The following is a 27865-nucleotide window of genomic DNA, read 5'->3' on the forward strand; positions in this document are numbered from 1 at the left end:
CCAGGGAAGTGTGCACAATATATGATTTGCACTCTAACTGGATTCAAAATTATAACTAGTGAAAAAGGTGTCCCCGTTAATTGGGCAGCAGATTTCTTTTTCTTTTTTTGAAAAAAATGCATATTTTTCATATTTGTTGTTGTTTAGTCGTTTAGTTGTGTCCGACTCTTCGTGACCCCATGAACCAGAGCACGCCAGGCACTCCTGCCTTCCACTGCCTCCCGCCGTTTGGTCAGACTCATGTTTGTAGCTTCGAGAACACTGTCCAACCATCTCGTCCTCTGTCGTCCCCTTCGCCTTGTGCCCTCAATCTTTCCCAATCTTTCCCAAATTTTTCATATAAGTGCTTATAAAAATCGCAGTTAGGAAGCACCATTCTACGAGGTAGATTCTCTCCTGTAACCCATACAGGCTATGATACCTTGTAAGATGATGACTGCTGTGGCATAATTGTGTTAATCATCTAAAAAACCAGAAAACATGCTTGCTTGCTTTGGAAATAACTGTGCTTACTCACACACAAATTTCAATCAACAAATATCCATGTGATTACTTGAACCAAGTTGTAGGCTTCATTTTTTTAAATTTCAGAGTTAACCCTGGGCAATCAATTTCTGAACCTTGATTTGTGTAGATAAACCTTGCCCATTGTTGCTGATTTCTGCAGTTTCTTTAGAAGAATAAGTACATTCATTTGCTTTCGATATACCTGGCTGACACTCTGCTTCTAGGAACTATCAGCTCCCCCTTTTCTATCCCACATGATCTGTCCATCCTCCCAAATTTCCCTTTACATTTGTGTCTAGTGTGTTTCATGAGTCCACCACCAGCACCAAGTGACACCACCAAGACTGCTATCAAAGTTAAATCTTTTCTATTTTATTCCAAGAAAGGGCAAGGAAAGATTTTTTTTTGTTTTTATAATTATCATTTTTTTAAACTTGTACTTTTAAAATGCTTTTGTTTTTCTATGAAAAACAAAAAACAAAAAAGGGACTAAGGGAACTTGCGACACATTCATTTTTTGAAACATTTTGAAAATTTTTCAAGGCACCTAAAACGAGAAGGAGGCCAAAGGAGTGCACTTTGGTTTCTCTGAAGACGAAAAAGTGGGAAATGGGGGGAGGAGAAACACCCTTATTATTTTGGCGGAGAGTCTAGGGTGGGGATTCGCCCACAAGCAGCTCAGCAGAAGCAAAGGAACGGGTGTAGCAGGTAGTTGGACCAAAAGAAGTGGCTGATGAGCAGAAAGATGCTTGTCTTGTCTGACATTGTCTTTCAACCAACATAGACCAGCTTGATCATAGCCAGTTTTTGCAAAGGTCTTCCTTAACAGTTGGGGGAAATTGCAGTGCAATGAGTTTTTTTCTCCCCATACCCCCAGTGCTCATTGTAGGATCGTGGCCAATGGTGTATCTCCTCTCCTACCTTGGCCTTTCACCCCCGGCACTGATCAATGATTTTAATCCTACCACATAATCCATTACTGGCAGACATTTTTGCCATTCTATTTAAAAAACAAAACAAAAAGCCACACACATACATGTGGGCAACAGGAACAGTGGAAGCAGGTCATTTTCTTTCCAGTTTGTTGGAGGCCGCTGTGTGTTTTTGCTTGTTGTTAAAGAGAGCTCAGTTTCCTTCTGGCAAGATGGTGGGAGGGAGCTGTTGGCCTGGAACCCAGCCATTGTTAAGACAAAATTAAGAAGAAAGCAGGTTGAGGACACACCATCTCAGAGATTCAGATTTCACAGTTAGCCTTGTCTTCTGCTTGTGCGCACGTGCAAGCTTTCAGAACTGGCTGGTGATGCTTGGCTGCTGTCAGATGCCAGCATCGTCTGTAGATCCAGATTGTGGGATTTCTTCCAGCTTAGACCAGGCAGCCAAAGAAGAAGGAGGAGGAGGCATGGAACTGTCCCTCTTTCCTCTGTTGCACTAAGTTTTCCCTGGCTCCAGATAACAACCAGCCTGGCCTTCTGATAAGAGAGCAATCCCATAGTCTATACACCTTCTTCTATATCAGACCAACTGTGACCTGTTGCGAGGAAGCCAGGATCATTGCACGTAAACACTTGCTTTCCACTTCCATCCTGCCTTAGCCACCAGGACCCCAGCACTGGGCTTCTATCTCTCCTCTAAAATCAACACAGGTGTTGAGTTCCTTCAAGCCAATCCAGCTTCCAGATCCCTGTTGCTTGGATTCCTTCCTGTCCACTGAGGTCCTGACCTCTTCCTCATTGCCTCCTCCCCTCAGGGAACTGATTTTAGCACCCATCGGACATGTATAGAAGATGTCCGAGGATGTCATAGACGTTGCAGATTGGAATGATCAGGGCTGGGGTTTGTTTGCACCTTGGGAAATGTTGAACCAGGCCTACTTCCTTTCCCAGGGAAGCTAGAGAACACACCCAGTGCCTGAATATTCACTCTGCTATAATTTTCCCAACCTGACAAAATGGCAAGAACAGGCAAATGTTTAACACTGTCGGCTCTCAGTGTACCCCAGTACCATCTGCCTCTTGAGGGTGACCCCAAAACATTTGTGGGTAGCATATAATGAACTTGTACATTAATTCCGAATGTAAAGCAAATAACAAGCCAGGGAAACAAAAGTGTGAGGCCTCTTTGACCCAGGAAAAACAAAATCCCACAATGCATTGCACCAACTCCCCACCTTCTGCCATGTTGCCATTTGAAACTATTCCAGTATTATGATCAGTTTCCCACTTTTACCTTTAAAGAAACGGTAACATTTTTGTCTCTAGGTGATACTGGTATAGATGGAGCAGTGATCTGACTTGATGTATCAAATAGGTTGCACATGAATTCCTTCTGTTTTCAGCCTACACACCAAAGTAGAATGGTGGCTGGTACCCATCAGAACTGATAGGGCATGAGGTGGGGAGCCCAACAGTAGGGGAGCCAGAGCCAATGACAGGCAGAACCCACTAAGTCTAGTTTTGCCCCCATTCTCTTTCCTGCTGAGTTCTGCAAGGGCAATACTGAGGCTGAGGAGGAGGAATATGGCAGGCGAGGGCTGCCCCCTGGGCTGGTTGTAAGTAAATATGCAGACATGTAGATAGGAGTGCAGACTGAGGTTAGTGGGACACTGCCACTTTTGTCCTAATGGAGAAGCTTCCACTGGTGCTACCTCTTGTTAGCAGTGTGTTTGACATGCCAACTTTGTGACAGATGCATGCAATTGCAAGGATTATCATAGGGGTGGCAGGTTGGTACCTGTCTCATGTTTGCCAATATTAACTGGATTAATCTTGAGACATGTCTGCCTGTTCAAAGCACTCAGGATTGGAGGATGGTCACTTCAAATATACACACTCCTGCAAAGTGGAAATCTTGTGTTACAAAGGATTAGAAAAAGTCACAGGATGGACTAGAAATGGCAATTCTTTATACCAGGTCAAAGTTTAGGGAGCCCCTTTGCTCTACTTCTTAGGTTAGGTGGGATTCTTAAGATTGTTGTGATTGCATGCCTGTAGGATATCATATGGTGGATCTCATGCAAAATCTGTTACTTGGCAACACTTCCTACATACCCTTTTACAAAGGGAGGGAGGCGAGTGTTTAGTCCTTTGTGCATCCCTGTCATATCAAGAATCTTTCCTCTTTCTGTTTAAAAAGACTTTGGAGGGAAAATATGGACGTAGAGAAAAGGAGAAAAAAGGCGGGTCCTGTGATGCATATTGAGACTAGATATAGGCCTGAAATACTGAAGGTTAGACTAGAAGTGGCCAGTAAATGGAGAGCAAAATTGCTTTTGGAGGAAAGGAAAAATGGAGGCCAAAAAGAACATAGCTTCCTTCAGATTCAGTGATTTCCAAAACATGTCTGGATTAGGAATGTGGAAGAAAACATGATTCGGTTCATATTTAAAAGTAAACCATGTTGAATTCACACTTTTTGAAAAACAGTGCAAACCAAACACAGCCATCCTTTGAAATTCACACTTCTCTGAATTTGATGATGCAGTTCCCCAGCCAAGTACAAAAATGCATATACAGGGGTAAAATGTACATAAAAAATCATATATTAGTGAAAATAACATACAAAATGCATTATATTAAGGAACATTTCTTTGCAAAAATGTGTAAGTCAAAACTGCACACAAAAATAGGAAAAATTAGGAAAAATTCACAATATAATGCTTGATGAATTCTCACGAGGACTTAAAAAAATAAATCCAGAAATTTTGATGGAAGTGTGGACTGAATTTAAAATTGGAAAAGTAAGAAACTTGGAGAACTGAAAGTGACAGATTTGTCTATTTCTATCTGGGATAGGAGATCAGTAGAATAAAGAGGGAAGTGGAATTAAGAGCAAGGGTTTTCAGGACAAAACCTCTGTGTGTGTGTGTGTGTGTGTGTGTGTGTGTGTGTGTGTGTGTACGCGCACACACCTCACTTGCAGAATAGTTAAGTGTTCTTCCACTGAGGAAGTGGAGAGCCCAAGGCAGCTGTCAAGTTAGATGGGATGGACAGAACAAATAGCTGAGTCTGCTTGATGGGTAATGCTGCCTTGCAGGGACGATGGATTGGAAGTTGTGCCATGGGCCCCCTTGACCAGACTGGCTTTCTCAGCCTCTTTTGTGTGCTGCTGTCAGCTTTAACTATTTTCCCTCTGCAGACAGAATGCCTTGGTTTTACTTAAGGGACAGCAAAACCTCTCTTATTTCCAAAGACAGTTTTATCCAATTGTAGTCTGAGTCACAGTAGACCCCCTGAAGTCGCTGAACATGGCTAACGTAGGTTCATTAATCTCATTGGGCCTACTCTAAGTAAAACTTAGTTGGATACGGCCCAGAGTTTACCCCTTTTCTTCTCTATGCTCTATGGAAGGTCTGTGATTTGTTTCTGATATCGCTTTGCTTTTCTGAGCAACTTATGTGCATGCAGGGTTCTTAGGTTTTCTCTCAGTGACAAAGCAGATATCCAAATGAATGCTTATTATTGTGATGGGGGGGCATGCATGCTAATTTGTTGCAGATGGGAACATGCACTGGAATGCATCCCACACTGGTGGCAAAAAAATAGTGCTGGTGGATCAATGCGCTTGCATTCGCTTTCAGATTATTTTTTCAGTCTCCATTTCCCAGATATCTGCCCTGCCCAACAAAAAGCAAATGGGCTAGAATCTAATATACAGTAGGTATTAGTGGATCAGCCAGTAGTGCTTTCTATTATTTTCTCATTTCCAATCTTAACTTCAGTTCTCCTAATTTCCACATCATGTTTGTGGTTTTTTCTTTTTTTAAAAAATAGCCCTAATGAAAATTCATCAACATTTCTCTTAATATCATCATTTGGGTGTGCAATGTCCCCTAATATTCAGAGTTTTACAAAGCGATTCCCCCTAACATAATGCATTTTAACATGTTTTCACTAATATATACTGTACATCTTTAGGCACACAGAGGGCCTTTTTGTACACATTACTTGGCTGGAGAACTGCATTGCAAAATTTTTGGAGAAGTGCACATTCTGAAGTATGCCTATTTTTCAGTTCACATATTGTTTCAGAAAAGTGCTAATTAGGTAGGTTTGCCTTTAGATGCAAACTGAATCAAGTTCAAGTTCCAGCCGCAACATCCCTGAGGAACCCTCTTTGAAAATCTGAGACCTCCCATTCTCATGTCCTTAAGACCTATCTGTTGCCACATTCTGGGGAGTGGGTAGGTTGGGTTGGGAAGCCAAACTTGAGTGCTGCTTTCTTTTCCTGTTTCCCACCCCTGCCCTCTCTTGCTCACTCTCTTTTTTCTTTCTTTTTTAAAAAGCTCGCTCTCCTAAATGAAAACTTTGCAAGCTGAGCTGCAAATTGCTTGTTACTGTAAACTCTGCATGCGTGCCAGCAATGGCGCACACCAAACAGCCCTCGAATCACCTGAATTAATGAGCAGCAGGGAGAGGCAGGTTTTTAAGGTGGGGTTTTTTGTTTTTTTTGCATTGTGCTAAATGCATCCTCCCCAAGAGCCTGCTCACATTAGCTCTGTTTGTTAAGTACTGTATATAGAGTTAAACACTTAATAAAATTACACTTCACGGGAGGCGAGACTGACGCGTCGGGTCCAAGGCCCGGATTGTGTAAAGTGATGTTTAGCATATAAACATTAGCTGGCCTGGAGCACTCTTTTGTAATTTTTGTTGTTTGCGTTTTCCTTGTTGATGGTGTTTAATAGGAAAGAAACAAGCTACCCACCCACCCATTGCTTCTTTCCAAAATGACTTCCTTGGACGGCTTGTTCCCCCCCACTGGTTATTTCAGTGTGCTGCTAATGAGCTGCATAAATTTGCATACTGAGAACCAAGGGTTGGGATATATAGCTAGAGAGAGGTGTGCATGCATTTTATGCAGAGTATCTGTGATTACAGAATTGGAGCTGTGAGCACCTGTCTCTTTGGACTACAGATAGTGAAACCATGGCCCTCCAGATGCTGCTGGATTCCCACCATCCCTGACCACTAGGTCATTCTGGGTGGGGCTGATAGGATTTGGAGTCTTAACAGCATTTTTTTTTCCTTACAGGGGGAAGGGCACAGGTTCTCCTCTCTTGGGGCACTTGGTCTGTTCCAGAAATGTGACTTCTCCCACCTAGCCTTTATTACTGCCCGCCTGTGCTCTCCATTAGGTCCTGCCTGAGTTGCCTGACATTTTGCTGTTTTCCAAGAGATTAATGGTGTCATCCTTGTTTCTTGTTGCATTCCTTTTTTCTCTCTCCCTTATTTTATTTTGCTTCATTTCCCTTTCTTCAATCTAGGACAGTTCCTCTTTGCTTCTGTGCTGATCTTGGCACAACTGCCTTGTGCAAAGCTCTGCACAGGAATAGTGAGGTTACTTGAGGGGCAGGGCACCACTCTGTTGCTTGGAAATACATGACAAGGTGTCCCCTTGTTAACTAGGCTTACTCATGGGCAGGCATACCAGTGGCAGACTTGGGGCTGCCAAATTTCAGCAGTGCCCTGTGTGATGATAAAATTCAGCCTCTCCCACTCCATTCTACAGCATTGTTCCTGCAGCGCAGTGCCCAGCGTGACCACACCAGTCGCACTACACTAAAACCACCTTTGAGCACACCAGCTTTCCATTTCAACCAGAAAGCTAAGAAGACAGTGCTCTGTTGCAGTTGGTTTATTTGCTTTAAAGAGACTGATGGAAGGCACGCTCTAATTTTACACCCAAGAAGAACCGTGGGAGGTTTTTTTAGTACATGCCTAGCTTGGCATGGTGAAATCCCTTGCCTGTGTTTCCACGACACCTCATCTAGTTCTTTCTCCCAGTTAAGGTATCCACCCTATTTAAAATATTTTCAAGGCAGCTTACAGAGTTTAAGATTAAACAGTACACTATCTGGGGTTGCTAGACTGCAACCTAGGTTGCTTCCAGATGTGGTCTTAATTTGCAAATGGATCATTTGCAAGTTTTTTAAATAAAAAAAACCACTTAATATTTTCCCTGGAAAGAGTAAATCCAGATTAAATGGGGGGTGGGGGTGGGGTAAAATGATCTGGGATTTTGAGGCAAATTACACTGTACTGATGCTGCAAGGGGAAAAAAACCTCTGCATGTGTGAGGAGCACCAACGTCACAATAAACACGTCTGGAAATACCCCTAGAGAAGCAGTATTTGCCTTGAACTTTTACTATGTACATCATACATAGATCTGCAGTGTAAAAAAAAAAAAAGTCTCGATTCTTCTAAATTTGAGCTCCCAACACAGATAAGCACTAGAGCTTTACAAAACTGAAAAAACCCCACAGGCTTCCTTGGACGTATTAGGAAAGTGCCTTATCTCACTCTATTTCCTAACCTGTGACATGTATATTGCTATACATAGCAATAGATGGGGACTAGAATCTTGCATGGCTGGAACATCTGGTATTAAATGTAAGCCTGCTATAGGCCATTATGATAGGAGCACACCTCTATCCCTGGTTTTCTGTGCATAGCACTGGCAATTTTAGACCAGAAAACAATTTCAATCTGATACAGGAAGTGCCAATAAGGACTGTGTTAGAAGACGGTGCAAAAGTCAGTTAAGCCAAAGGCACTGCGGGATAAATTGGTAAATCTAGAGGGGAACTGCAACCCAGAGAGGGATGCGTTGCTCATTGCGGGAATTGATGGACACAAATGCCATTCTGCTGATAATTGGCCAGGCTTTTAATGTTTTCCCTTTTCTGAGTGTTCATTGCCCACCCTGCTTCGTCAGTCACTTTGTTTTGTCACAAGCCCCTTGAAATGCATTTTTTCCTCCCCTGAACAGTTATTGTTGCTATTAAGGAATGCCGGGCTGTCAGAGAGCCCCGCTGGCCGGGAGAAGGAATCCCACTGAAAGATGCCTCTAATGGCGTGTTTATTGCCTTGCTCTCCAGTTAGCCAGCTAATCCCATTTATTGCCATTTGCAGAAATTAAGGGGTTGAAACACTGCACATTCTTGTACACAGCAGAAGGCGTGCAAAAAGAGAGAAGCTGCATGTCGAATGACACCTAAAGTGACTTCTAATTACTTTCCTCCATGAGTTTGTTTTGCTTGTCAAGATCAGGATTTTGGAGTGGGGGAATGCTTTAAATTCTACCCAAACCTAACTAGAGGTCAGGCCTGCACAACTTGCAACCCAGCAAGTCAAACAGTGGCAACTGGGCACTGCTGGATCTGGGGGGGCGGGGGGACCAAGGGGCCCACCAGAGGTGGATCCAACTGGTTATGTCCCCCTCACGTTCTCTTGCCTTCCAAAGGTACTGTACTGTGGGTGCTTAAGTAACACAATGCAGTTACTTGAAACACAGTCTCCTGGCTGTATATGGTGGCCCACAAGGAACTTTTAAATTATCGTTTTTGCTGCCTACTTTGGACTATAAAAATGGGTGCGAAGGTGGTGTTGGGTTCAAGACCCTGGCAGGTCACTTTATGTAACTGCTGGGCGACATTTGGTATGAAGTTGTTCCAACCCTGGCCTGGGGCTTATGTTGGGGGCTTTTCTTTCCTGGAGTGAATTTATTGAGGAGGGAAGTATATCCCCTTTGCCTGGTGCTACAGAATTGCCCATCCAGTGATATGTGGGGAGAAGTATTTTCTCTCAGGACTTGAAGAAATACTTAAATATTAATGGCAAGATGTAAATTAAGATGTAAATATTAATGGCAAGATGTAAATTAAAAGGGCTCCCATAAGGGGGAAACTTCTTCAATGGGGCCCTATTTCCAAAAATCTTTGCTGAACCAGAGCTAAGGTTCATCTCACTCAGCATCCTCATTCAAATGGTGGCCAGCCCAATGCTTTTGAGAGGCACATTTTGTGCTTAGCCTCTGGCGCTCATAAGATATGCTGCCTTTACAAATGGAGGTTCCACACAACTGTCATGCTTAATAGTTCTTGATGGACTTATTCTCCATCTGTTTTCCCCTCCCCTTCCTTGCTTCGTGACACTTTCCAGCTAAGTAATGGGTTGTATCCACCTAAGTCATTCTTTGAGTGGACCCACTCTACTGTTAGTTGGGACTTAGATGGATGTGACCCAGTTCCTCACCACACCCATCCATCCCAAAAGTCTTGTGGGCCTCTTTAATCTACATCTGCACTTTTGGGGGGACAAACATGTGCAAACCTGACCATCATGTGGAACAGCAAAGCTCTCTCCTACGAATTCAGACCAGTGGTCCATCAACCAGATTCAAAGATGCACCTCCCCAAGTTTCTCCAAACTTTCCCAGCCCTTTTCCTGAAAGTGCACCACTGGCAATACTGGGGATCAGATCCAGGAGCCTCACACAGACTCAGAATACGTGCATTACTGCTCATTTCACAGCCCCTTTCTTGTCTCTCATCCTCCCAGCAATTCACAAGATCTGAAAAACTCAGTCAGGCAGACATGCAGGTTGTCATACTGGCTCAACTATAGCAAGTGGCAAAACTTTAGGTGTTCAAACACAGGGTGTATGTGGGTTTGAATTTCCTTTAAGCCTCCTGATTTGAGCAGGAGAAACGCTTATACTAACACCTCTGCAACTTTTGAATCTGCTCTTGGGCAGGGGAAGAACCAAATTCCAACATGGGGCTGTTCAGATATCCACACTGGCCAACGTGAAGGCGGGCCACCAACCACATGTGGTGGCCATTTGCCAGGGGCTCAGTACTCCATCTGCTTTTGCCCCTTGCTTTGGATTGCCAAATAATCATAAAGACCTGGCAGGGAATTGGATGTGGCCTCAAGGGCCTGCCACTGTGCCCAACACCTGCAAAAATTTATAGATTGTCAGTTGGACGCTCAAACCTTATCCCATCAGGGAGGAGGCAAAAAATAATTGCATACAGTAGGAGACCAACAGAAACCCCCAACCATCTTAGTGATGAGCTGTTGAAAAACGCCTAGCTGGTCATTTTCTGAGTTGATGCAAAAGAAAAGGACTTGAACCAAAATCCTGCTTTTCTCGTCTTTCCGTAACATCTCAAAAACCATTCACACGCTAAATGTGAACCTGAGATTCATTTAGGATTTCCAGAGCCCCCACCTTGGAAGGAACATCTTGCTAGTTGGAAGACGCTGGCCCATCTCCCATTTCCATGTCAGTTTCTTTCTTTTTTCTTTCTTTTTGCTAAAAAGACAAAGAGCTACGTGTTGCAGTTATTCCTACAAAGAGAATATTCTTGAATGATTGTCCCAAAGGATAGATGGGTGAGGAGGTAACCAAACAGAGATTTCTCTTATGATCAGTCTGTGTTGAGCAGAAGAACAAAGTTGATGGATTCTGAGTCTTGCAGAAAGGGGCTGAGGGGAAACTTGAGTCAGGTGTGGAAGGGGCAGGTTTGGGGTTAGGGTCTTGTTTCAGAACTCCAGAAAGATATATATATATATTGCCAATGCTTATTTTGTTGTGGTGGTGGTTGTTGCTCAACTTTGCATGACAAATTTGGAACCTGTAAGGAAAGCAGAGTTATGGAATGCAAAAGGAGAAATGGAAGCAGATTTGCACGGGCCCCCTCCCCCCCTATGCAGTCAACAGTTTAGCCGCCAGGAAAGACATTTTGATGTTTTTTTATAATCTAACTCCTGAACAAAATAGAGGATTTATACAGGAAGAAAGATAAAACAGGTAGCATTTTTGTTTTTCATTTTCACTTTCCCCCTTCCCTTCTTCCAGGTCTTCCCCCTGCCCCCCTCAGGGGGAGGGGTGGGACCCAACAACAACCCAATGTTCCTTGATGGTCTGAGTTGTATGTTTATGTATTTTTTTAATCTGGTATATTAAATATAAATTATGTCTTTGCCCCACTCCATGTCTACTTTTTTTAAAACTTTTGTGTGTGTTTTTGTTGGTTTTCTACAAAATAGGCTTTGTTTTTGTTTGCTTTTTCTTTTTCCTTTTTTTTGTAAAACTTTCTTCCCCTCCCATTTTGTTCCACCTGGTTCTGCTTGGAAAATAGTTTTTGTGTTTTGCCATTTTTTTCCACCTTGGCAAAAAAACAAAACCTTGGTGTACGTGTTTGTGTGTGGGGATAGGGGGGGGGGTAAAAACAGAGAAGTGGCTGGGCAGTTGAGGGGATCAGGAGGGATGTATGTGGGAGGAGGGAGGGGATTCTACATCATGTATACGAGTAGTCTATGTCTGGAATTCCACCGTCTCTGTACCCACGGGTTGTGCCGTAGCCGATGGTGTGGGTGCTTTTGTAAAGACTGGTTCCATTGGATGGGAATATGGTATGGATGACGTACTCCTCCTTTGCCCGGTGCGGGTTGATTGGAAGCATCTGCAACCCGGGGCCTCTGATTTCCAGGATGGAGTTGTCCTTCTTGGTGCCTGACTCCACATAGTCATCTTTCTTCCGACTGCCTCGCTCCCGTGTCAGCAGCTCTCCCGTCCGGTGGACATACCAGCAGATGGCAGCCAAGACTAGGAAGAGGAAGACCAAGGACACCGCCCCGCCAATGATCCCTGCCAATGGCAGCCCGGCCATTGGGTCCATGTTTTGCTCATGGTTGAGGGTGGTGGTGGGGCTGTACATGTCTGCCGTCTCGGCCTTGGCACACACTGGGGTCTCATCAGGCACATAGGTGCTGCCCGTCTCCATGGTGACCATGCAGATGATATAGGTGGACTTGGGCTCCAGGGCTGTCAGCAAGTACTCTGTCTTGTCGCCTTGTACCAGGGTCTCTGTGATGGAGCCCACGGCCGGGCTGTGGCCCAGGCGCAACCAGCTTAGGCGGAAAGAGGCTGCCGGGAGCATTGCCTTCCAGCTGATACGGATGCTGTCAGCGGTTAGCGGCTTGACGTTCAGAATCAGTGCTTTGGCTCCAGCGCCGGTGGCCATTGGGTAGTCAACATTGGAATCTGGCAGTTGGATGCCAGGCCTCTTGGCCTTGAGGGTGAAAAGGGAGCCCTGTGGGGTTGTGACAGCAGCATTGCTGGCAGTCGTCTTGGCTGCCACCACCACTCCTGAATTGCTCTGCGGGCCCACGTCAAAGCACTCATCCATCTCATTGGTGATGTCCTTGATGGCCATGCCTCTGACCTTATCAGGGCCTTGGCACATCAGCCCTCTCACATTCACCACAGCAGCCCGGGCCTTGACCCAGTCCCTCAACCACATGAGGTTACAGCCACAGTACCAGGGGTTGTTCCTCAGCAGGAGCTGGGAGAGACTGTCAAGGTCATCAAAGAGACCCTTGGGCAGAGTGGTCAGGTTGTTGTTGGACAGGTCCAGCTTCTCCAGTTCCCTCATCTTGGAAAGGGTGTTGTAGGGGATGTGGCTGATGGCATTGTCTTGGAGGTACAGCTTTTGCAGATGAGCGCTGGGCAGGTTAAGAGGTGGGGCTGCCAGAGAGTTGCGCACCAGCGAGAGCTCACTGAGGTTCTGGAGGCGGCTGAAGGTGTCGTCTGCAATGCGCTGGTTGGCCAAGAGGTTGCCATCTAGCACCAGGCGCCGCAAGCTGATCAGCCCCTTGAAGGCATGGAGGGGGATGGTGGATATGCGGTTGTCGTCCAGCCTCAGTTCCTCCAGGGTGCGGGGCAGGCCAGAGGGGATGCTGCTGAGGTGGTTGCGAGAGAGGAAGAGCAACTTGAGGCGTGTGCTGTCCGCAAAGGCATCGTCTTCGATGCTGACAGTGGAGACGGAGTTGTCGTCCAGGTGCAGCTTCTCCAGGAGAGGGATGCGCGCCAGGGAGTCTCGGGCGATGGTTCGGACGTTGTTGTCCTGGAGGTGAAGTTCCCGCAACGAACGGGGCAGATTGATGGGGAACTCATCCAGGTCATTTTCATAGAGGTAGATGACCTGATGGGAATTGAATTAAGAGGAAATTCAACAGGGCAGAAGTAGAGAATGGAAATGGTGTGCAAGTTTTTGTTTTTTTAAAAGCTGCATTTAACACTTCCTCAAACCTGAGCAATTTGGGTTCCAGTTAGTCCATATTAAAATGCCTGTCATCAGCCTAGAAATCATGAACTTACCACAAGGAAAAGGTGTTTAAATTATTACATTTTTTAAAAAATAGGACTTGGCATTAAACAGGCAAGGGAACTTGAGCTTCAAAGCTAGTGTGTAAATTCCAACCCTGTGCTAAAAATCAAAGTATGCTGCTAAACATACCCCAGAACCCTTCTCAAAACCAAAAATCCACATGGAATCTAAAATGTGAACATATTTTGAATTCCAACATGGATTTGGGTGTATCTACTCAAAATAAAAAAGAAAAAGAAAAAGTTTAATCTCTAGCCCCAAACATTTTCTCCAAAGTCTAAGGACCTGGACCAATTGGGCACTGTGGGAACCTGCCTTTCATGGGGTCAGAGCACTGGTACATCTAGCCCAACATTACATAATTTAGGAGCGGGGAACCTGTGACCTTCCTGATATTTCTGGAATACAACTGCCATCAACCCTAACCATTTTGGCTGGGGCTGATGGGAGTCCAACAACTCCCAATTCTGGTGTATTCCCGTTAGCAGTGGCACTTTAAGGCCTTGGACAAATTAGAGGTATTTATTGGCCTCTGCTCCTTGATATCCTTTTAACTGAAGATGAAAAACATTGAACCAGAGCCATTTTTTAAATAAAAAATACATTTAAAAATAATTAAAAACAATAAAATTTAAAAACAGATGCAATCAAATCACTTCGGGATAGGCCAGTCAAAACACAAACATTTTCAGCAGGCATCTATAAGTCTGCTATTAATATTTCATGGGCTGGGCCTCACCTTTAGGAACATAGGAAGCTGCCTTTTATGAGGTCAGATCATTGGCCCACCAAGTGCAATATTGTCTATATTGACTGGCAGCAGCTGATGAGGGTTGGAGACAGGAGTCTCTCCTAGCCCTACTGGAGATTCCACTGTGGATTGAACATGGGACCTTCTGCATGCAAAGCAGATGCTCTACCACTGAGCTACAGCCCCCTTCCCATGCACTGTAAATTTATGGCAAAACAAGCACAAACATTAATTCAGTGTGAGCTGATGAGGGGTCATAGCCCAGTGTGTGCTGGGGAGATCTCAGTTTCAATCCCTGGCATCTACTATTCAAAGGCTCAGGTAGCAGTTGATGCAAAAGACTCTTCCTTCTCAGACCCTGGAGAGCTGCTGCCAGTCAGAGCAGGCAATAGTGGGTGAGGTCTAATCTCAGATAAGGCCTCTTCTGATACTGTCACATTTACCTGGCAATTTTGGCATGTTGAACTGGTCTTGTGAATATTCACAAGTTCTGAAACACCATGTCCTGAAAACTTCTGCAAATGGGTAATTTGAAAGAATTGGGATGCGATGGCAAGTCACCATAATCCGGACACACACTAAGACAGCCTTCCCCAACCTGGTGTCCTCCACTTATTTTTGGACTCCCATCAACCCTGGCAACTGGCCATGCTGACTGCGGCTGATGCAAGTTTGGTCCAGCCACATCCAGAGAGCAACATTTTGGGAAAGCCTGTATTACAGTGTCCACAAGACTGTAGTTCAAGACACCAAAGTCTGAGCAAAACATTATCAGGTTAATCCTTGGGGAGAGGGAAAGTGTCCATCAACGTAAGTTTCATAAACCAAAGATTTCTACAGCTACTATTTAAGAATTATGAAGGGGAGAAAAAGTTGGGTCAAGCCACATTCAGCCTCAGCTCATTAATGAAGACCAGCCACCCTCTTTCCAAAAATAAAGTTCCCCGGTTGTACAACCTGAACATTTAGCTTTTTCTTCAAGGTGGAGGGGATGCCGGCATTGTTGATCTGATTGTTCTGCAGGTATAGGGTGGTGGCATCATCCGGGATGTCAGCTGGGATGGAGGTCAGGCCCCGGTCATTGCAATAAATGAAGCCGTTGTCGCAGCGGCAAACAGATGGGCAGGTGGTGCTGTCAATCACTTCGCTCAGGAAGGCAACCAGGCCGTAGCAGAGGAACAGCCAGTCACGCAAGTCCATGGCAGCTGCTGTTGTCACCACGGTGGCTGTCACCACAGCGGCTGTGGGTGAGGTGGTCGCCATGGTTCGCAGGGGCGGTTGGTGCTAGGCTGTCCTGCGGTTAGGCTTTTGGAACCTGCAGATGGAATGTTTTTATTTTATTTATAGTCTTGTTTTTTTGTTTTGGTCTCAAGGTGAAAAGATGCAGGGGGAGCCTAGCCATGCAGTTAGCTTCCCTCCCTCCCTCCCTGACTACCAAGTTAGCATTTAATTCAAAGCCAAGGCTTAGCTCCGGAATATGTCTTCAAATCCAGGGTTTCAACCCTAGGGTATATAAAGTGCAAACTCATTTATATATGGAAAGCCAGCATGATACAGCAGATGTGGGATGTTGCAAAGTTCTAATCCCCACTCAGCAAGCGATCTTGGACCAATTCACTCTGTCTTAGCTCAGCCTGCCTCCACAGGGTTCTTGTAATACTAGAGTAGCGGCAAAGGTAGCCAACATAGTGCCCTCCTGATGTTCTGGAGTACAATTCCCATATTTCCTGACTGGCCATGCTGTCTGTGACCGATGAGAGTTGTAGTCCAAAATGTCTGGAGGGCACCACCTTGAGTACCTTAAGAACCAATGTTTTATTAAGTGACGATAAGCATTTGCAGAGCGCCTTTTCCCCTCAACGCAGCATAAACCACAAACAGCACCCACATGACTTTGATTAGACTGGACTGAGTTTACTGCACAGACAATATGTGGTATTGCCTGCCCCATACTATGCCACTTCTGACTGCAGGTGTGTCCCCCTGACCCCATCATCAAATGTTCCCTGCTTGAAAAAAGCCAGCACTGGTTGGAGATGGCAAGGCTGAAACCCTTCTCCTTGATGCACTTGATTTCTATGGGCATTGGAAGGTTTCATTTCATGCAAGAGGAGAAGTCATTCATAAAGTTTTCCCCAAGCCATGATCTGAAGTGATAAAAAGTCCAGGAAGAGTTACTGTTTGCATGCCTAAATTGTCTCCATTAGGGCCTTGAATCTGGTGCCAACATCTAGCAGGATAAATAAGCTTGGAAGAAAGGCCCCACTAAAGGTGTAAATAACTGGCACATGCTAACAACTTGTGTGAGTCAGTAGACACAATGGGGAAGTTGTGTGTTAACCTTGTTAGGAAATGCCAAAGTCTGATAGCTAAGTACCTGAAAGGCTTTGAATGCCTTTTAAAACAACACCTTTAATTGGTGTGAAACCATTGATTGGATTTTTAATTGGATTTTAATCAGAGTCATGCCTTTCCCCATGAAAGGATTTCAGTGTTGATGGTGACCTGGGCATTTGTTTTAAAGTCCCAGGATCAGAAGGGTACCAGTGGAGATCATCTAGACCAGGTGCTGCGGAACTATAGCTCCCATCATCCCCTGCTGTTGGCCGTGCTTACTAGGGCTGATGGGAGTTATAATGCCGCAATATCTGGGAAAGTCAATGGTTTTCCACCCTGATCTTGACTGACTACAAAGCAGGAGGAAAAGACCATCAGAGAAGGCTGCAAGAATCTCAGCTTGGCCTGTGTGTTCATTTTGCTGGAACAACTACAGTTCTCAAATGCACAATGAGTCTTACCCAGATCCCTGCTCTGAATTTAGCCACAGTCCTGGGTTGGCCTACAAGCTTTATTCAGGTTCCTCAGTTCTACTGGCTGGCTGTGTCCTGTTCAAGACTATCTGCATAATGGAGTATGTGTTACTGACTAAGGAATCCTCCTGCATTTGGAACAAGACTGGTGTGTGGAAATCTGCCACTTTGCCATAAACTTCAATATGCCTCCTTCTCTGCTAATCCCCTCCACCCCGAAAGAGAGAGAGTATGTAATAGAACAGGGGTGATGGCATTGCCCATGCTGTTTCTTTGCCACCTCTGACAAAAGGGTGAAACTATCTTGGTCTGTCATCTTTACAGTGCATGGTCTCTCCCCTTTTGGAGACAAAGCTTAGTTTAAGTTCTATATGGTCCTCGACACACCTTGTACATAGATTTTTTTGTATGTGTGATTGGAATAGACCTGTCAGAGTGCTGGGCATGTCATTTGCTCGGAGATGTTAGTTGCTGAGAGCCACACTAGCAGCCAAGCACATGGTGTTGCAATGCTGGAAGTTGCCTATTGGTCTTGAGGCTGAGCAATCGCTCACACACGTTGGATCAAACAGCAAAGGGAGGGTGGTGGTGGTGGTGGTATAGACTAAAAGTTGTATCCAGTGTTAGTACTACACAGAGTGGACTCATTGCCATTAATGAATGCAGCTTAACAGGTCCGCTAATTTCAGTGGGTCCAGTCTTTGTTGAATACAACCCTTAATAAAATATTGAGAAGTTTCAAGTAATTTGGCAGGTCTGCTTGGGCTTTTTCAGAGACTGGCAGTCTGATTCTCTCTGTATCAACACTGCCAGTCCTTTAAGTCTTCTGTATCCACTTTCTCGCCTTTTTCCCATTTTACTTTTTCGTGGGGTTGTGAGTTAAGTGGGAGGGGAGTAGGACTGGGTTTTGGTAGAAAGGAAAAGGGGGTTATTAACAATCACAGTAATTTGTTTATATGCAAAACACACACACCAGACAAACACCCTGACAAGGGGAAGCAATTCGGTATTTTAAAAAATGTAGCAGGTGAATGCATTTTTTCTTTTTTTAAAAAAGTATCCTCTCTTTCCTTCAACCCTCCCTACTCCCCCACAAAAGAAAAAGAAAACAAGGGACAAAGGCAACTTGGATCCATGGTCTCTTTGTGGACATCTTAGTGTAAATAGCACAGAAAAAGCCAGATTTATATCCTGGTGGTTTGATACATATAGGCCAGGCCTCTGTATTTCTACCACCAGATTGAAAGAAAGGGAGCAGCCCTGCCACCCAATCTATAGGCGCGGCTCCCAGTGCTAAACCCTTTTGGTAGCATCTGTCAGACTGGAGAAGCGGCTTGCTGTGGCATTATAAATCCCTTTTAAGAAGACCGTATAGAGTGGGAAAGCTGACATGCAACAATCACAACCTCTGGGAAGCCTCAATTTTGCATACATTAAGGCCCCATTTACCCCATACATTATTTTATTGTACCATTTTTTTATAGTCACGACTTCCCCCAAATAATCCTGTGAAGTGTAGTTTGCTAACTACACCAAAGGATTCATGTGTTGCCTCCTGCCACTTTGCTTTCAAGTGGGGACTTCTAAAGTACTTCTTCACCTAGTAGTTCAGCTATAGAATTTGCACTCACAAATAAACTTTTGTTCAGACAAATAACTGGAGGATACAAGGCTATGAGTTGCCATTAATAGCCATGGTGGCTCCGTTCTTCCTCCTCTATTGGAGGCACTTAAGCTTCTGAATACCAGTTGCTAGAGAATCACAAGTGGGGAAAGCGCTGTAATGCGCAGAGGTCCTGCTTGTGGACTTCTCACAGGCATTAGGTTGGCCATTGCGAGAACAGGATGCTGGACTAGATGGGCCACTGGCATGATCCAACAGGGCTCTTCTTAGATGATGAGGTTCACATCAGAAAATATAAGCTGGGGTGGGCCGCCTGTGGCTCTCCGGATGTTGCTGACCACAGCTCTCACAGCCAGCATGGACAGTGTCAGGGATGATGGGCGCTGTAGTCCAAAGAATAGAGGGCCAGAGTTTCCTCATCCCTCTAATTAGATCTATCTATCTATCTCCTCATGCAGCTGTGTTGCATCTGCAGGTTTTGGGGGTTTTTTTTGTAACCGTGCATAATATCTCTAAGCACTTGCAGAATAAACTCAGAATTTGGGCACACCAAATCTGGTGGAGTTCCTTTTGGCGGAAGGAGGTATGTAGAGGCTTGGCTATTTGACCAAAGTTGTTAGATGGCCTGAAGTGCTCTTCCCCTTCTGCTGAAAATGGAAATAGCAGCGTTTCAGGAGTTGGATGGGGGGCTGGGCGGGGGAATGAGTGCCCTTGCAGCTTCCTCACTGCTGCTCATCAGATTCCCAATTACATTGCATAAAAGACCTTTGGAGAGCGAGGGAGAAAAGGCCTGGCTTCGGAGATGGAGGCCTGAAAGGCGCCTGTCGCTTTAAACACCTCTTTTGGCTGCTCCTTTATGCCCCTGTTGTTTATATTACACGGTTTATGTAGCCTATCAAATTAAGGCCAGTAAATCGCTTTGCTTTATGGCCTCGGTTTTTATTCTCTTGGATCTCTCCCCGAGAGCGGGAAGAAAGCAAAGGAAGCAACAAAAGAGGGGGTAAGGAGTGGCGGAAGGAACAAATGGAAGCTTGGCAGGGCAAAGGGATAATAGAATCATAGACCTGTAGAGTTTGAAGGGACAATGAGGATCATCTAGTCCAACTCCCTACAATACAGGAATCTTTTGCCGAATGTGGGGCTCAAACCCACGACCCTGAGATCTGTATTCTAGGGCTGTCTCCCAGCTGTCGCTCTTTTATAGAAGGGATTCACATGTCAGGAATGTAGGTATAGTGGATGAAAGGGCCTTGGCCCAACAAATCCACTTTAACAACAGCAGAGTTTTTGCAGTTAGAAAAGAGATGGGGAAACATAAAGAAAAGTGTGGGATGACAACAGAATGACAGGAAAACCTATAACTTCCCTTCAAACAAAGAAGAATGACTGTTTATTAGTTGTATAACCTCAGTGCAAATAAACCATTAGCGAAGAGGAAGCACTGTATAAACTCCACAAAAGCTTTGTGCAAGCAAATCAGGATGAATGCTGAATAAACAGGTTATCTTGGAAGAGGAGGATTTCAGCTCAGTAGCTGAGCATCTGCTTTGCATGCAGAAGAGTCCCCTGCAGAAAAAAAACCCCAATAGGATCTCCAGGTATGGCTGGGGCAAGACCCCTGCCTGAAACCCTTGGATGCTGCTGCCAGTCAGCGTAGCCAATACTGAGCTAGATGGACCAGTAGTCTGACTTGATATAACGCAGCTTCCTAGAGGAGACTCTGGCCTATTCCTCTTGCCATAGCATTCAGTGGTGATGATGTTAGAGTGCTTCAGAGTCTTAAAAGGACCCGAGTTAAGATGGGACGGCGATAAAAGGAGAGTGCTTGATAAAAGAAAAAGGAAGAGTAAAATCCCATGGTTGGGGGCTGTCTATACACTCTCCTGTACCTCCCTACAAGAAGATACTCAAACCTCTGTGCTAAGAGAAGCTGAATTCCACATCTGTAAAAGCACAGCATTGCAGCAGTGTGTAGATCAGTGGCAGAGCACCTGCTTTGCATTTAGAAGGTCCCAGATTTGATTCCTGGTATTATTGGTTGAAAAAATTGGGCATCAGGTGACAGGAAGGACCCATCTTTGTCCAATACCTTGGACAGCCAGTCAAGAGCAAGCTACACTGACAAATAGTTTGACCTGGTAGAAGGCATCTTCCTAGGCTCCACATTTGCAAATAACTTATGGTCTGCATTTATCTATCTTTGGGGACTGAGAGACAGATGTCTGCCAAATGAAAACTTATATTTTCTTGTGCTGGGCGATTAGATTTTTAATTTTGTTTTGCATTTTGCTGTTGGGGAGTTCTGCCAGGGCCATGGCTCTGTGGCTGTAGAAGATTCCCAGTTCAATGCCTCTTCAAGTAGGGCTGGGAACATCCCGTCTGTAACCCTGGATAGCCTCTGCCAGTCAGTGTGGACAATACTGAGCAAGGTGGACCAATGGGTCTGACTCAGTACAAAGCAGATTCACATGTACAAACTTCCTTCTGGTCCTGTTCCACCCATTTCTATGCAATTCTTGCAAGAACAGCTCCTTTTTGTAGCAAATAAAATACAGTTAAAAGGGATGGGGAAATGAACTCAGAGCAGAATCACTTTAAAAAAATATGTAAACAGATTCATCTGTTCTCTCTCCCTGTTAATTCACTCCTTCAGTCGCTAATCCATTGCCCCAGCCTCCCTGCTCATCAAGCTGTTCTCCCAGCCCCACACCCCACCACATATGCTCCATCCATCCTCTGTCCTTCCAGCTTTGACTTTTCATCCTGCTTCCCCCAAGCTGGGCACTCACTCATGCGGGACACTGGCAGCTTCCGCTACAGGAGGCGACACTTTACAGGGCTCCTGCGCATCCCTTTTAACCTCGGCTGAGTTAAACTCCTTCCAATGTTATTTTTTACAAGGCCCTTTTCATGGAAGATTTGAGTCGGCAAGGTGTCTTGCTGGGCCAGTGCCCATTAAATCACTAGAAACCACTCACTTGCCTTGACTTCATTATGCATTCAATTCCTCTATAAATTTTACATTTCCTTTTTCTTTCTCCCACCACCTTCTTCCACCCCCACCCCCACTTTTCTATCTCCCTCTGGCTTATTCTTACTTTGGCCATATTCTCTCCATTATGGAACATAAAATCCTTTATAGCCCAATATTTCATGGTGTCAGATAAGAGAGACCAACTGGACACGGTTTCCAGTCTTTTTGCAAAAAGCGGTGCAGATCCCACTAAAATAAAGTCACCGTGGGATTTCCCTTCATCCCTCCCCCATTCAAAACTTCCCAAATTGCTGTAGACAATGTTTTTAACCTTTCAGGAGAGGCTCTGAGCCCCACAGCATGATACTGCTGCTAAGCGGGCTAATGCAATCAATCTCTGGCTGTATTAAGGGATGAGATTACTGGGAAGGGAGACAGGACTGGCTACGGATGAAGCAGGAAATATGGAGGAGAGGACAGCTACAATCCTCTTCCAACACTGTAGTAATCTCACCCAGCATCGGCTCAAATATTTGGGTAGTGGGGTGGTCTCTTCAGGCAAAGCCTCCTGATGGGGAGCCATCACTTTTGACCTGGAAGAGGCAGAACATGCAGTCCAATCATTTTATCAACCTGCCTTCAACCTTCTCAAGTGCCCCAGGCAAAGGGGATAGAGCAGCCCTGTTGGGGCATCAGGCCATTACAGTACTAGGTTTGGGGCCCTCCCAACAAATCCTTCAAACAATCTGTGGAGGACAGCTCTCTATTAGTGCCTATTAGGCACAACTGCTAAATAGAACCTTGCATGTGCTATGGCAGTATGCTTCTGAAAGCAATGTGCTGAAGATTGCATGACAGGGAAGGGCTCTTGCCTTCCTGTCCAGCTTGTGGAGTTCCCTAGACACATCTGATTGGTCAGTGCTTGGAAATAGAAGGCTGGCTAGATGGACTTCTGGTCTGACCTAGCAAGGCTTTCAAGAAAGCAAGGAGGGCTTGCTGGATCAGGCCACAGGCCCATCTAATCCAGCTTCCTGTTCTCACAGTGGCTACCCAGACGCCTGTGTTAAACCTCAAGCACAACCTGAGCACAAGAGCACTCTCCTCTCCTGGGGTTTCCAGGAAGTGTGGAAGCAGAGCCGAGCCATTGTGACTGGTAGCCATCAAAAGCCCTCTACTCCCTGAATTTGTCTAATCCTCTTTTACAGCCATCTATGTTGGTGGCCATCACTGCCTCCTATGGGGAATAGTACTTTCTTTCATCTGTCTTGAATTTTCAGCGTTCAACCATTTTCTATGGTTGCTTCCACATGACCTGATTATTGAGCACTCTTTTTTGATCCGTTTGCACAAAATTTGGACATTAATTTTAATGAGCCTACCCTGAGTAAGACTAACCTTGAACACCACTTCACTGGTCTGTGTAGCTCAGTATTGTCGACACAGATTGGCAATAGCTCACCTGGATTTCAAGCAGGGAGGCTTTCCGAGCCCTATTTAGAGATGCTGCAGACTGAACCAGATATCTTCTGAATTCAGAGCATGTGCTCTACCACTGAGCTATTGCCACTTTCTCTAACCAGAGCAATGTGGACCTAAATCACCGTTGGACAACTGACTTAACTGTGAAACACCTTCACAGCACCAGTTGCTGTTTTCTCCCCTATGTTACTTTTTTTGCAAATCCAGTGATGATCTCAAAAGGAATGTAGTAGTCTCTGTGGAAAAAGAAGAGATGAGGAAGGTGTTGAAGGGAATCCACCCAAGGAAGGCCACAGGGCCAGATGGGGTAGCTGGAAGGGTATTGAGATACTCTGCAGATCAACTAGCAGGAGTTTTCACTGGGATTTTAAATCGATCCCTAGCCCAGGCTATTGTTCCATCCTGCCTAAAGTCCTCTATTATCGTTCCAATAGCAAAAAAATCTAACCCGGAAGATCTGAATGACTTTCGTCCAGTAGCACTCACACCTATAATCATGAAGTGCTTTGAAAAGCTGGTACGAAATTATGTCATTGCCTGCCTACCAGAGGGACTGGACACATTCCAATTTGCTTATAAAATGAAAAGATCGACAGAGGACGCTGTGGCGATTGCCCTCCATGCCGTCCTTGCACATTTGGAGCAGCGGGGGGGGGGGGGTTATGCCAGACTGCTTTTTTTAGATTTCAGCTCGGCATTTAATACCATTCTACCACAACGTCTGATGTCTAAACTGGAAGATCTGGGGCTTCCGTTATCACTTTGTGGGTGGATATTGGACTTTTTGTCAGACCGCCCCCAGAGGGTTCGGTTGGGCCCTTATACCTCTAATATGCTTAAGACTAACACAGGAACACCACAGGGATGCGGACTCAGTCCGCTCCTTTATATTCTCTATACGTACGATTGTGTCGCTGCTCACCCTAGTAATAGGGTTGTCAAATTTGCAGATGACACAACCGTGATTGGGCTCATCCCTGAAAGGGAGGGTGAAACGGATTATAGAGATGAGGTGGAGCGGTTGACAGAGTGGTGCAGAGCTAACAACTTGCTCATAAATACAAGGAAGACAAAGGAGCTTGTGGTGGACTTCAGGAGACAGAAGAGCAATGTCCAGCCACTTTTGATTGATGGGGTCTGTGTGGAGAGGGTAACAACGTTCAGATTTTTGGGCATTGAATTACAAGAGGATCTGTCCTGGAGTGTCAACACAAGGGGGCTTGTGAAGAAGGCGCAGCAGAGACTGTACTTTTTGAGAATTCTAAGGAAAAACCATCTTCCGCAGAAACTGCTGCTTGCCTTCTATGACTGTGCCATTGAGAGCATGCTCACTTATGGCTTATGTGTGTGGTACGGAAGCTGTACTACCCAGGACAGGATGGGGTTGTGCAGAGTTGTTAAGGCAGCAGAGAGCATTGTTGGCTGCCCACTCTCCACCTTAGAGCAGATTTATGCCACAAGGTGCCATAGGAAGGCACTGGACATAGTAAAAGATCCATCGCATCCTGGTCACTGTCTCTTCGAGCTTCTGCCGTCGGGACGGAGATACAGGACGATGAAGACAAGAACGAGCCGTCTTAAGAACAGCTTCTTCTCCAGAGCGATCTCAGCCCTGAATGGGAAGCCTGGACTTTGAAAGTCATCTAATCTTCCTTGCTGTACTATACTGTATTGTTTTAATTAGTGTTTTTATGGAGCAGTCAAGTAATTTCGTTGTCCCCGAGAGGGGGCAATGACAATAAAGATATTATTATTATTAAAAAAACCACTGCATGTCTAGGATAGCTATCTATAATGCTAAATATGCAGGGGGGAGGGCGGTTGTATCAGATGCATTCCTGGCCTAAAATAAAATTCTGCAAGCCAATGTTAAATCATTTTTTAAAAAACCAATCAGAATACAGAGTAAATTTGGTTACTGTTGTGGCATGGGTTTCTGCTAGGATTAGGCTGTGGTTCACAAATGGATTAGCTCCTACCATAATGTCACGCCTCCACCTGTATTATTGAGGTGGTTAAAGAGCTTTAAAAGATTAGGCTGCTTCCACTCTTCTGAAGAGCTTTTTAAAAGAGGGGAACAGAGGCGATTCTAATCTGCCCTGGCGATTGTGAAAGCCTGTCAGGATAGGTGGATGTGGAATAAAAACAGAACACAGTAGTGTGTAAACGCTTCCATGAAAGTGAGCTTAAAAAATGGGGAGAGAAATCCGCCATTTAATCCAACCACACTGGATATGCATAACAATGTTTCATGGCAGCCAGGGGCGGGGAGCTAATCTGTATTAAGTGATCTTAAATATGGGTGCCAATTTATGCAGTGCTGATTGAGACCTGGTTAAAAGTGAGCAAAATGCCTGTTGTTATGAGAGGGTAAATGTGTTATATGGTGGGAGGAGGCCTGCATATTGGGGCTGGGTGATATATGGTTTTCAATATCACCAGCTAAACATCGCGATATCTGAAATAAGATGGAGCTATGTAGAGGTGAACATGGTTATGTCCTGGCAACTGCTACTAGGTTACAGGTCTAAATCACCACACACTGATGAAATCATCACTTTCTTCAGCAGGCAAGCCATCCAAACAGGACTTTGGTTTGGGGCTTGGATACCAAATAGTGGTATTCAGGTCCAGGACAATCCAAAATACAGTGATGAGACATATTGAATACAAATAATCTGGGAAAATATTGAACAACAACAAAAAAAATCTAAATTTGATGCATATAATTATATGACAATTACCTCAATGATAGCATGCTTCAACTAAACCATTAAAGATTTCTGGAGAATATATTAATGTTCTATGCAGTTTTGGGGGCAAATTTAAAATTTACAAAAGTAGCGGATATAGTAAAAATATTAATTAAACTTGCATATGATTAACAATTTAGTCTGTTTTCTACTAATTTAAGAATAATTTATGTAATTTACTAGTGTCAAGTTGCATCTCCTTCCCCACTCTGAGGGCCAACTGCAATTGTATGCATGAGTAAGCCCCACTCAGTTCAGCTACTCACTTCTACTTTCCTGGAAATAAGCCCCATTGAATTCACTAGGGCCTGCTTCTGAGTAGACACGCATTTGCTTGCACTGCTTAACGACAAGCACCTACCCTCCCCATCATTTTCACCTCACAACAACCACCCAATTTCCCATTTCCAGCATCCAGGTAGCAACTGTTAAATCTCCCCCTTCATTTCCCCCTATTGTGACACAGAAGGGCCCCCCCAAAGCCCCCATCCCACCAATCTCTCCTTTTTTATCAAAGGAAAGGAGGAAGGGCAAGCAAGCAATGAGGTAGCATCCTTTAATTATTTTTTTAACTACCTTTTTACATGAGGGAAGCTATGGAAGGCAAACCAACAATGTCTTACACAGCAACTTGTCTTTTTTCGTTCTTACTTTTACACAGGGGTGGGGGAAGGTGATCAATCCCAGCCTCAGAAGGGTAGTAAAGGCACCAGGAAGGGGAGAGAAAGGCTTTTTGTGCATGCATGCACGCGCACACACGCACACACACAGGCAGAAGGGGAGATGGGAATAAAGAAAAAGAGTTAAGTTACAGGGCAATGTCTTTTGTTCTTACTCTGAAGAAAACAACCCCAGTTTCTTATTTTGGGGGTGGGTGGGTAAGGAAGGGGCAAAGGGGAGAAGGGGGCTCCCAGCAAGAAGCCCCGAGGCAGCTCAGACCAGTATCTCTGTAAATCACACCTTCAGACCACTACTAGCCTGCTGAGCCAGGGCTTGCTGCAAAATCAAAAGAAGCTGTTGTTTTCCCAGCTACGTACTTTCATAATCGACACCTGCTCTTGCAGAGGCAGCTGAGCTGAGCTGGGGCTCGAAAGAAACATAGTGCTGGCTGCTACCTCTGCTCTTGTGAGTCGCTTGCTGCTCCTGCAAGAGGCAGAGGAAGCACTGAAAAGCACTGGCCGGCTACACGGTTTTCTCAAAATCACGATGTTTGCCAAATAACATTTTATGAAACCGCTAGTGTGTTGTGGACTTCATAACCGACTTTGGACGATATATTGAAAAATCTCCCAGGTCTGCTGCATACTGCATACTTGGTCACCTCCATACCATCAGGTGTTTTGAGGCAAGGATTTAAATGCACACCAGAAATTTTAGGCTTGCACAGTTAAAGCGGATTAAAGGGCTCTCTTGTAGTGAGAAAAATATGCTTTGTAAAAACATGGCCTTTTTGTGATTAAGGAAGCGTTCGGGAAATGTGCTGAAAAGTGCGGGATGAATCAATGATTACCAGGAAGACATAAGCATTGCACTAACAAATCGAGATGGATGTTTTTTGTCGTATAACCTCCCTGCAAACAAGTAAACAAATGCTCCCTAGAGACTGAATATAATTTAACTTCTGCATAAACTTTGTGCAAGCAAATCAGGATGTATGCTCAATAAACAGGTCACCTGGAGGACACCCTTGTGTGGTTTTATAGCCTTCCTCAGCCTGGTGTCCTCTTGATGTCTGACTACAATGTCATGACTGTCGGGGATGATGGAAGTTTTAGTCTCAACAGCATCTGGAAAGCACCCAGTTGGGGGAAGTGTAGACAGGGGGTATGATTTTTACTTAGGGTGTTGGGTTCAAACACCTGAAAAGCCCTGCCAGGTGGCTGCCAGCTGGGGTAGACAACACTGTGTTAGTGTTACATGTCCAAATAGCCCAAGCTCCTTTAAGGCAGTTACTTATGGTCCTGTTGTACCATTTCCCTGGGAGGGAGGCAGAAAGACAGATTTCAG

General features: G+C 44.9%; 2 protein-coding genes across 6 annotated transcripts in view; one reads left to right on the plus strand and one right to left on the minus strand.

Annotated features, from left to right (window-relative positions):
• Window positions 1-27865, plus strand: part of MACROD1 (mono-ADP ribosylhydrolase 1) — a 311383-nt gene that overhangs the window by 34823 nt on the left and 248695 nt on the right. The window lies entirely within an intron of this gene.
• FLRT1 (fibronectin leucine rich transmembrane protein 1) overlaps window positions 11032-27865 on the minus strand; it is a 160164-nt gene continuing 143330 nt past the window's right edge. For all 3 annotated transcript variants that reach the window (XM_053369539.1, XM_053369538.1, XM_053369537.1), the window contains 2 exons: window positions 15176-15533; window positions 11032-13281 (listed from right to left, as the gene is read on the minus strand). In XM_053369539.1, coding sequence (XP_053225514.1) covers window positions 11596-13281; window positions 15176-15481 — 1992 coding nt within the window. In that variant the 5' untranslated portion in view covers window positions 15482-15533 and the 3' untranslated portion in view covers window positions 11032-11595. The remainder of the gene's footprint in view (window positions 13282-15175; window positions 15534-27865) is intronic.

This window comes from Podarcis raffonei, chromosome 16 (genome assembly GCF_027172205.1).
Source record: "Podarcis raffonei isolate rPodRaf1 chromosome 16, rPodRaf1.pri, whole genome shotgun sequence".
NCBI lineage: Eukaryota > Metazoa > Chordata > Lepidosauria > Squamata > Lacertidae > Podarcis > Podarcis raffonei.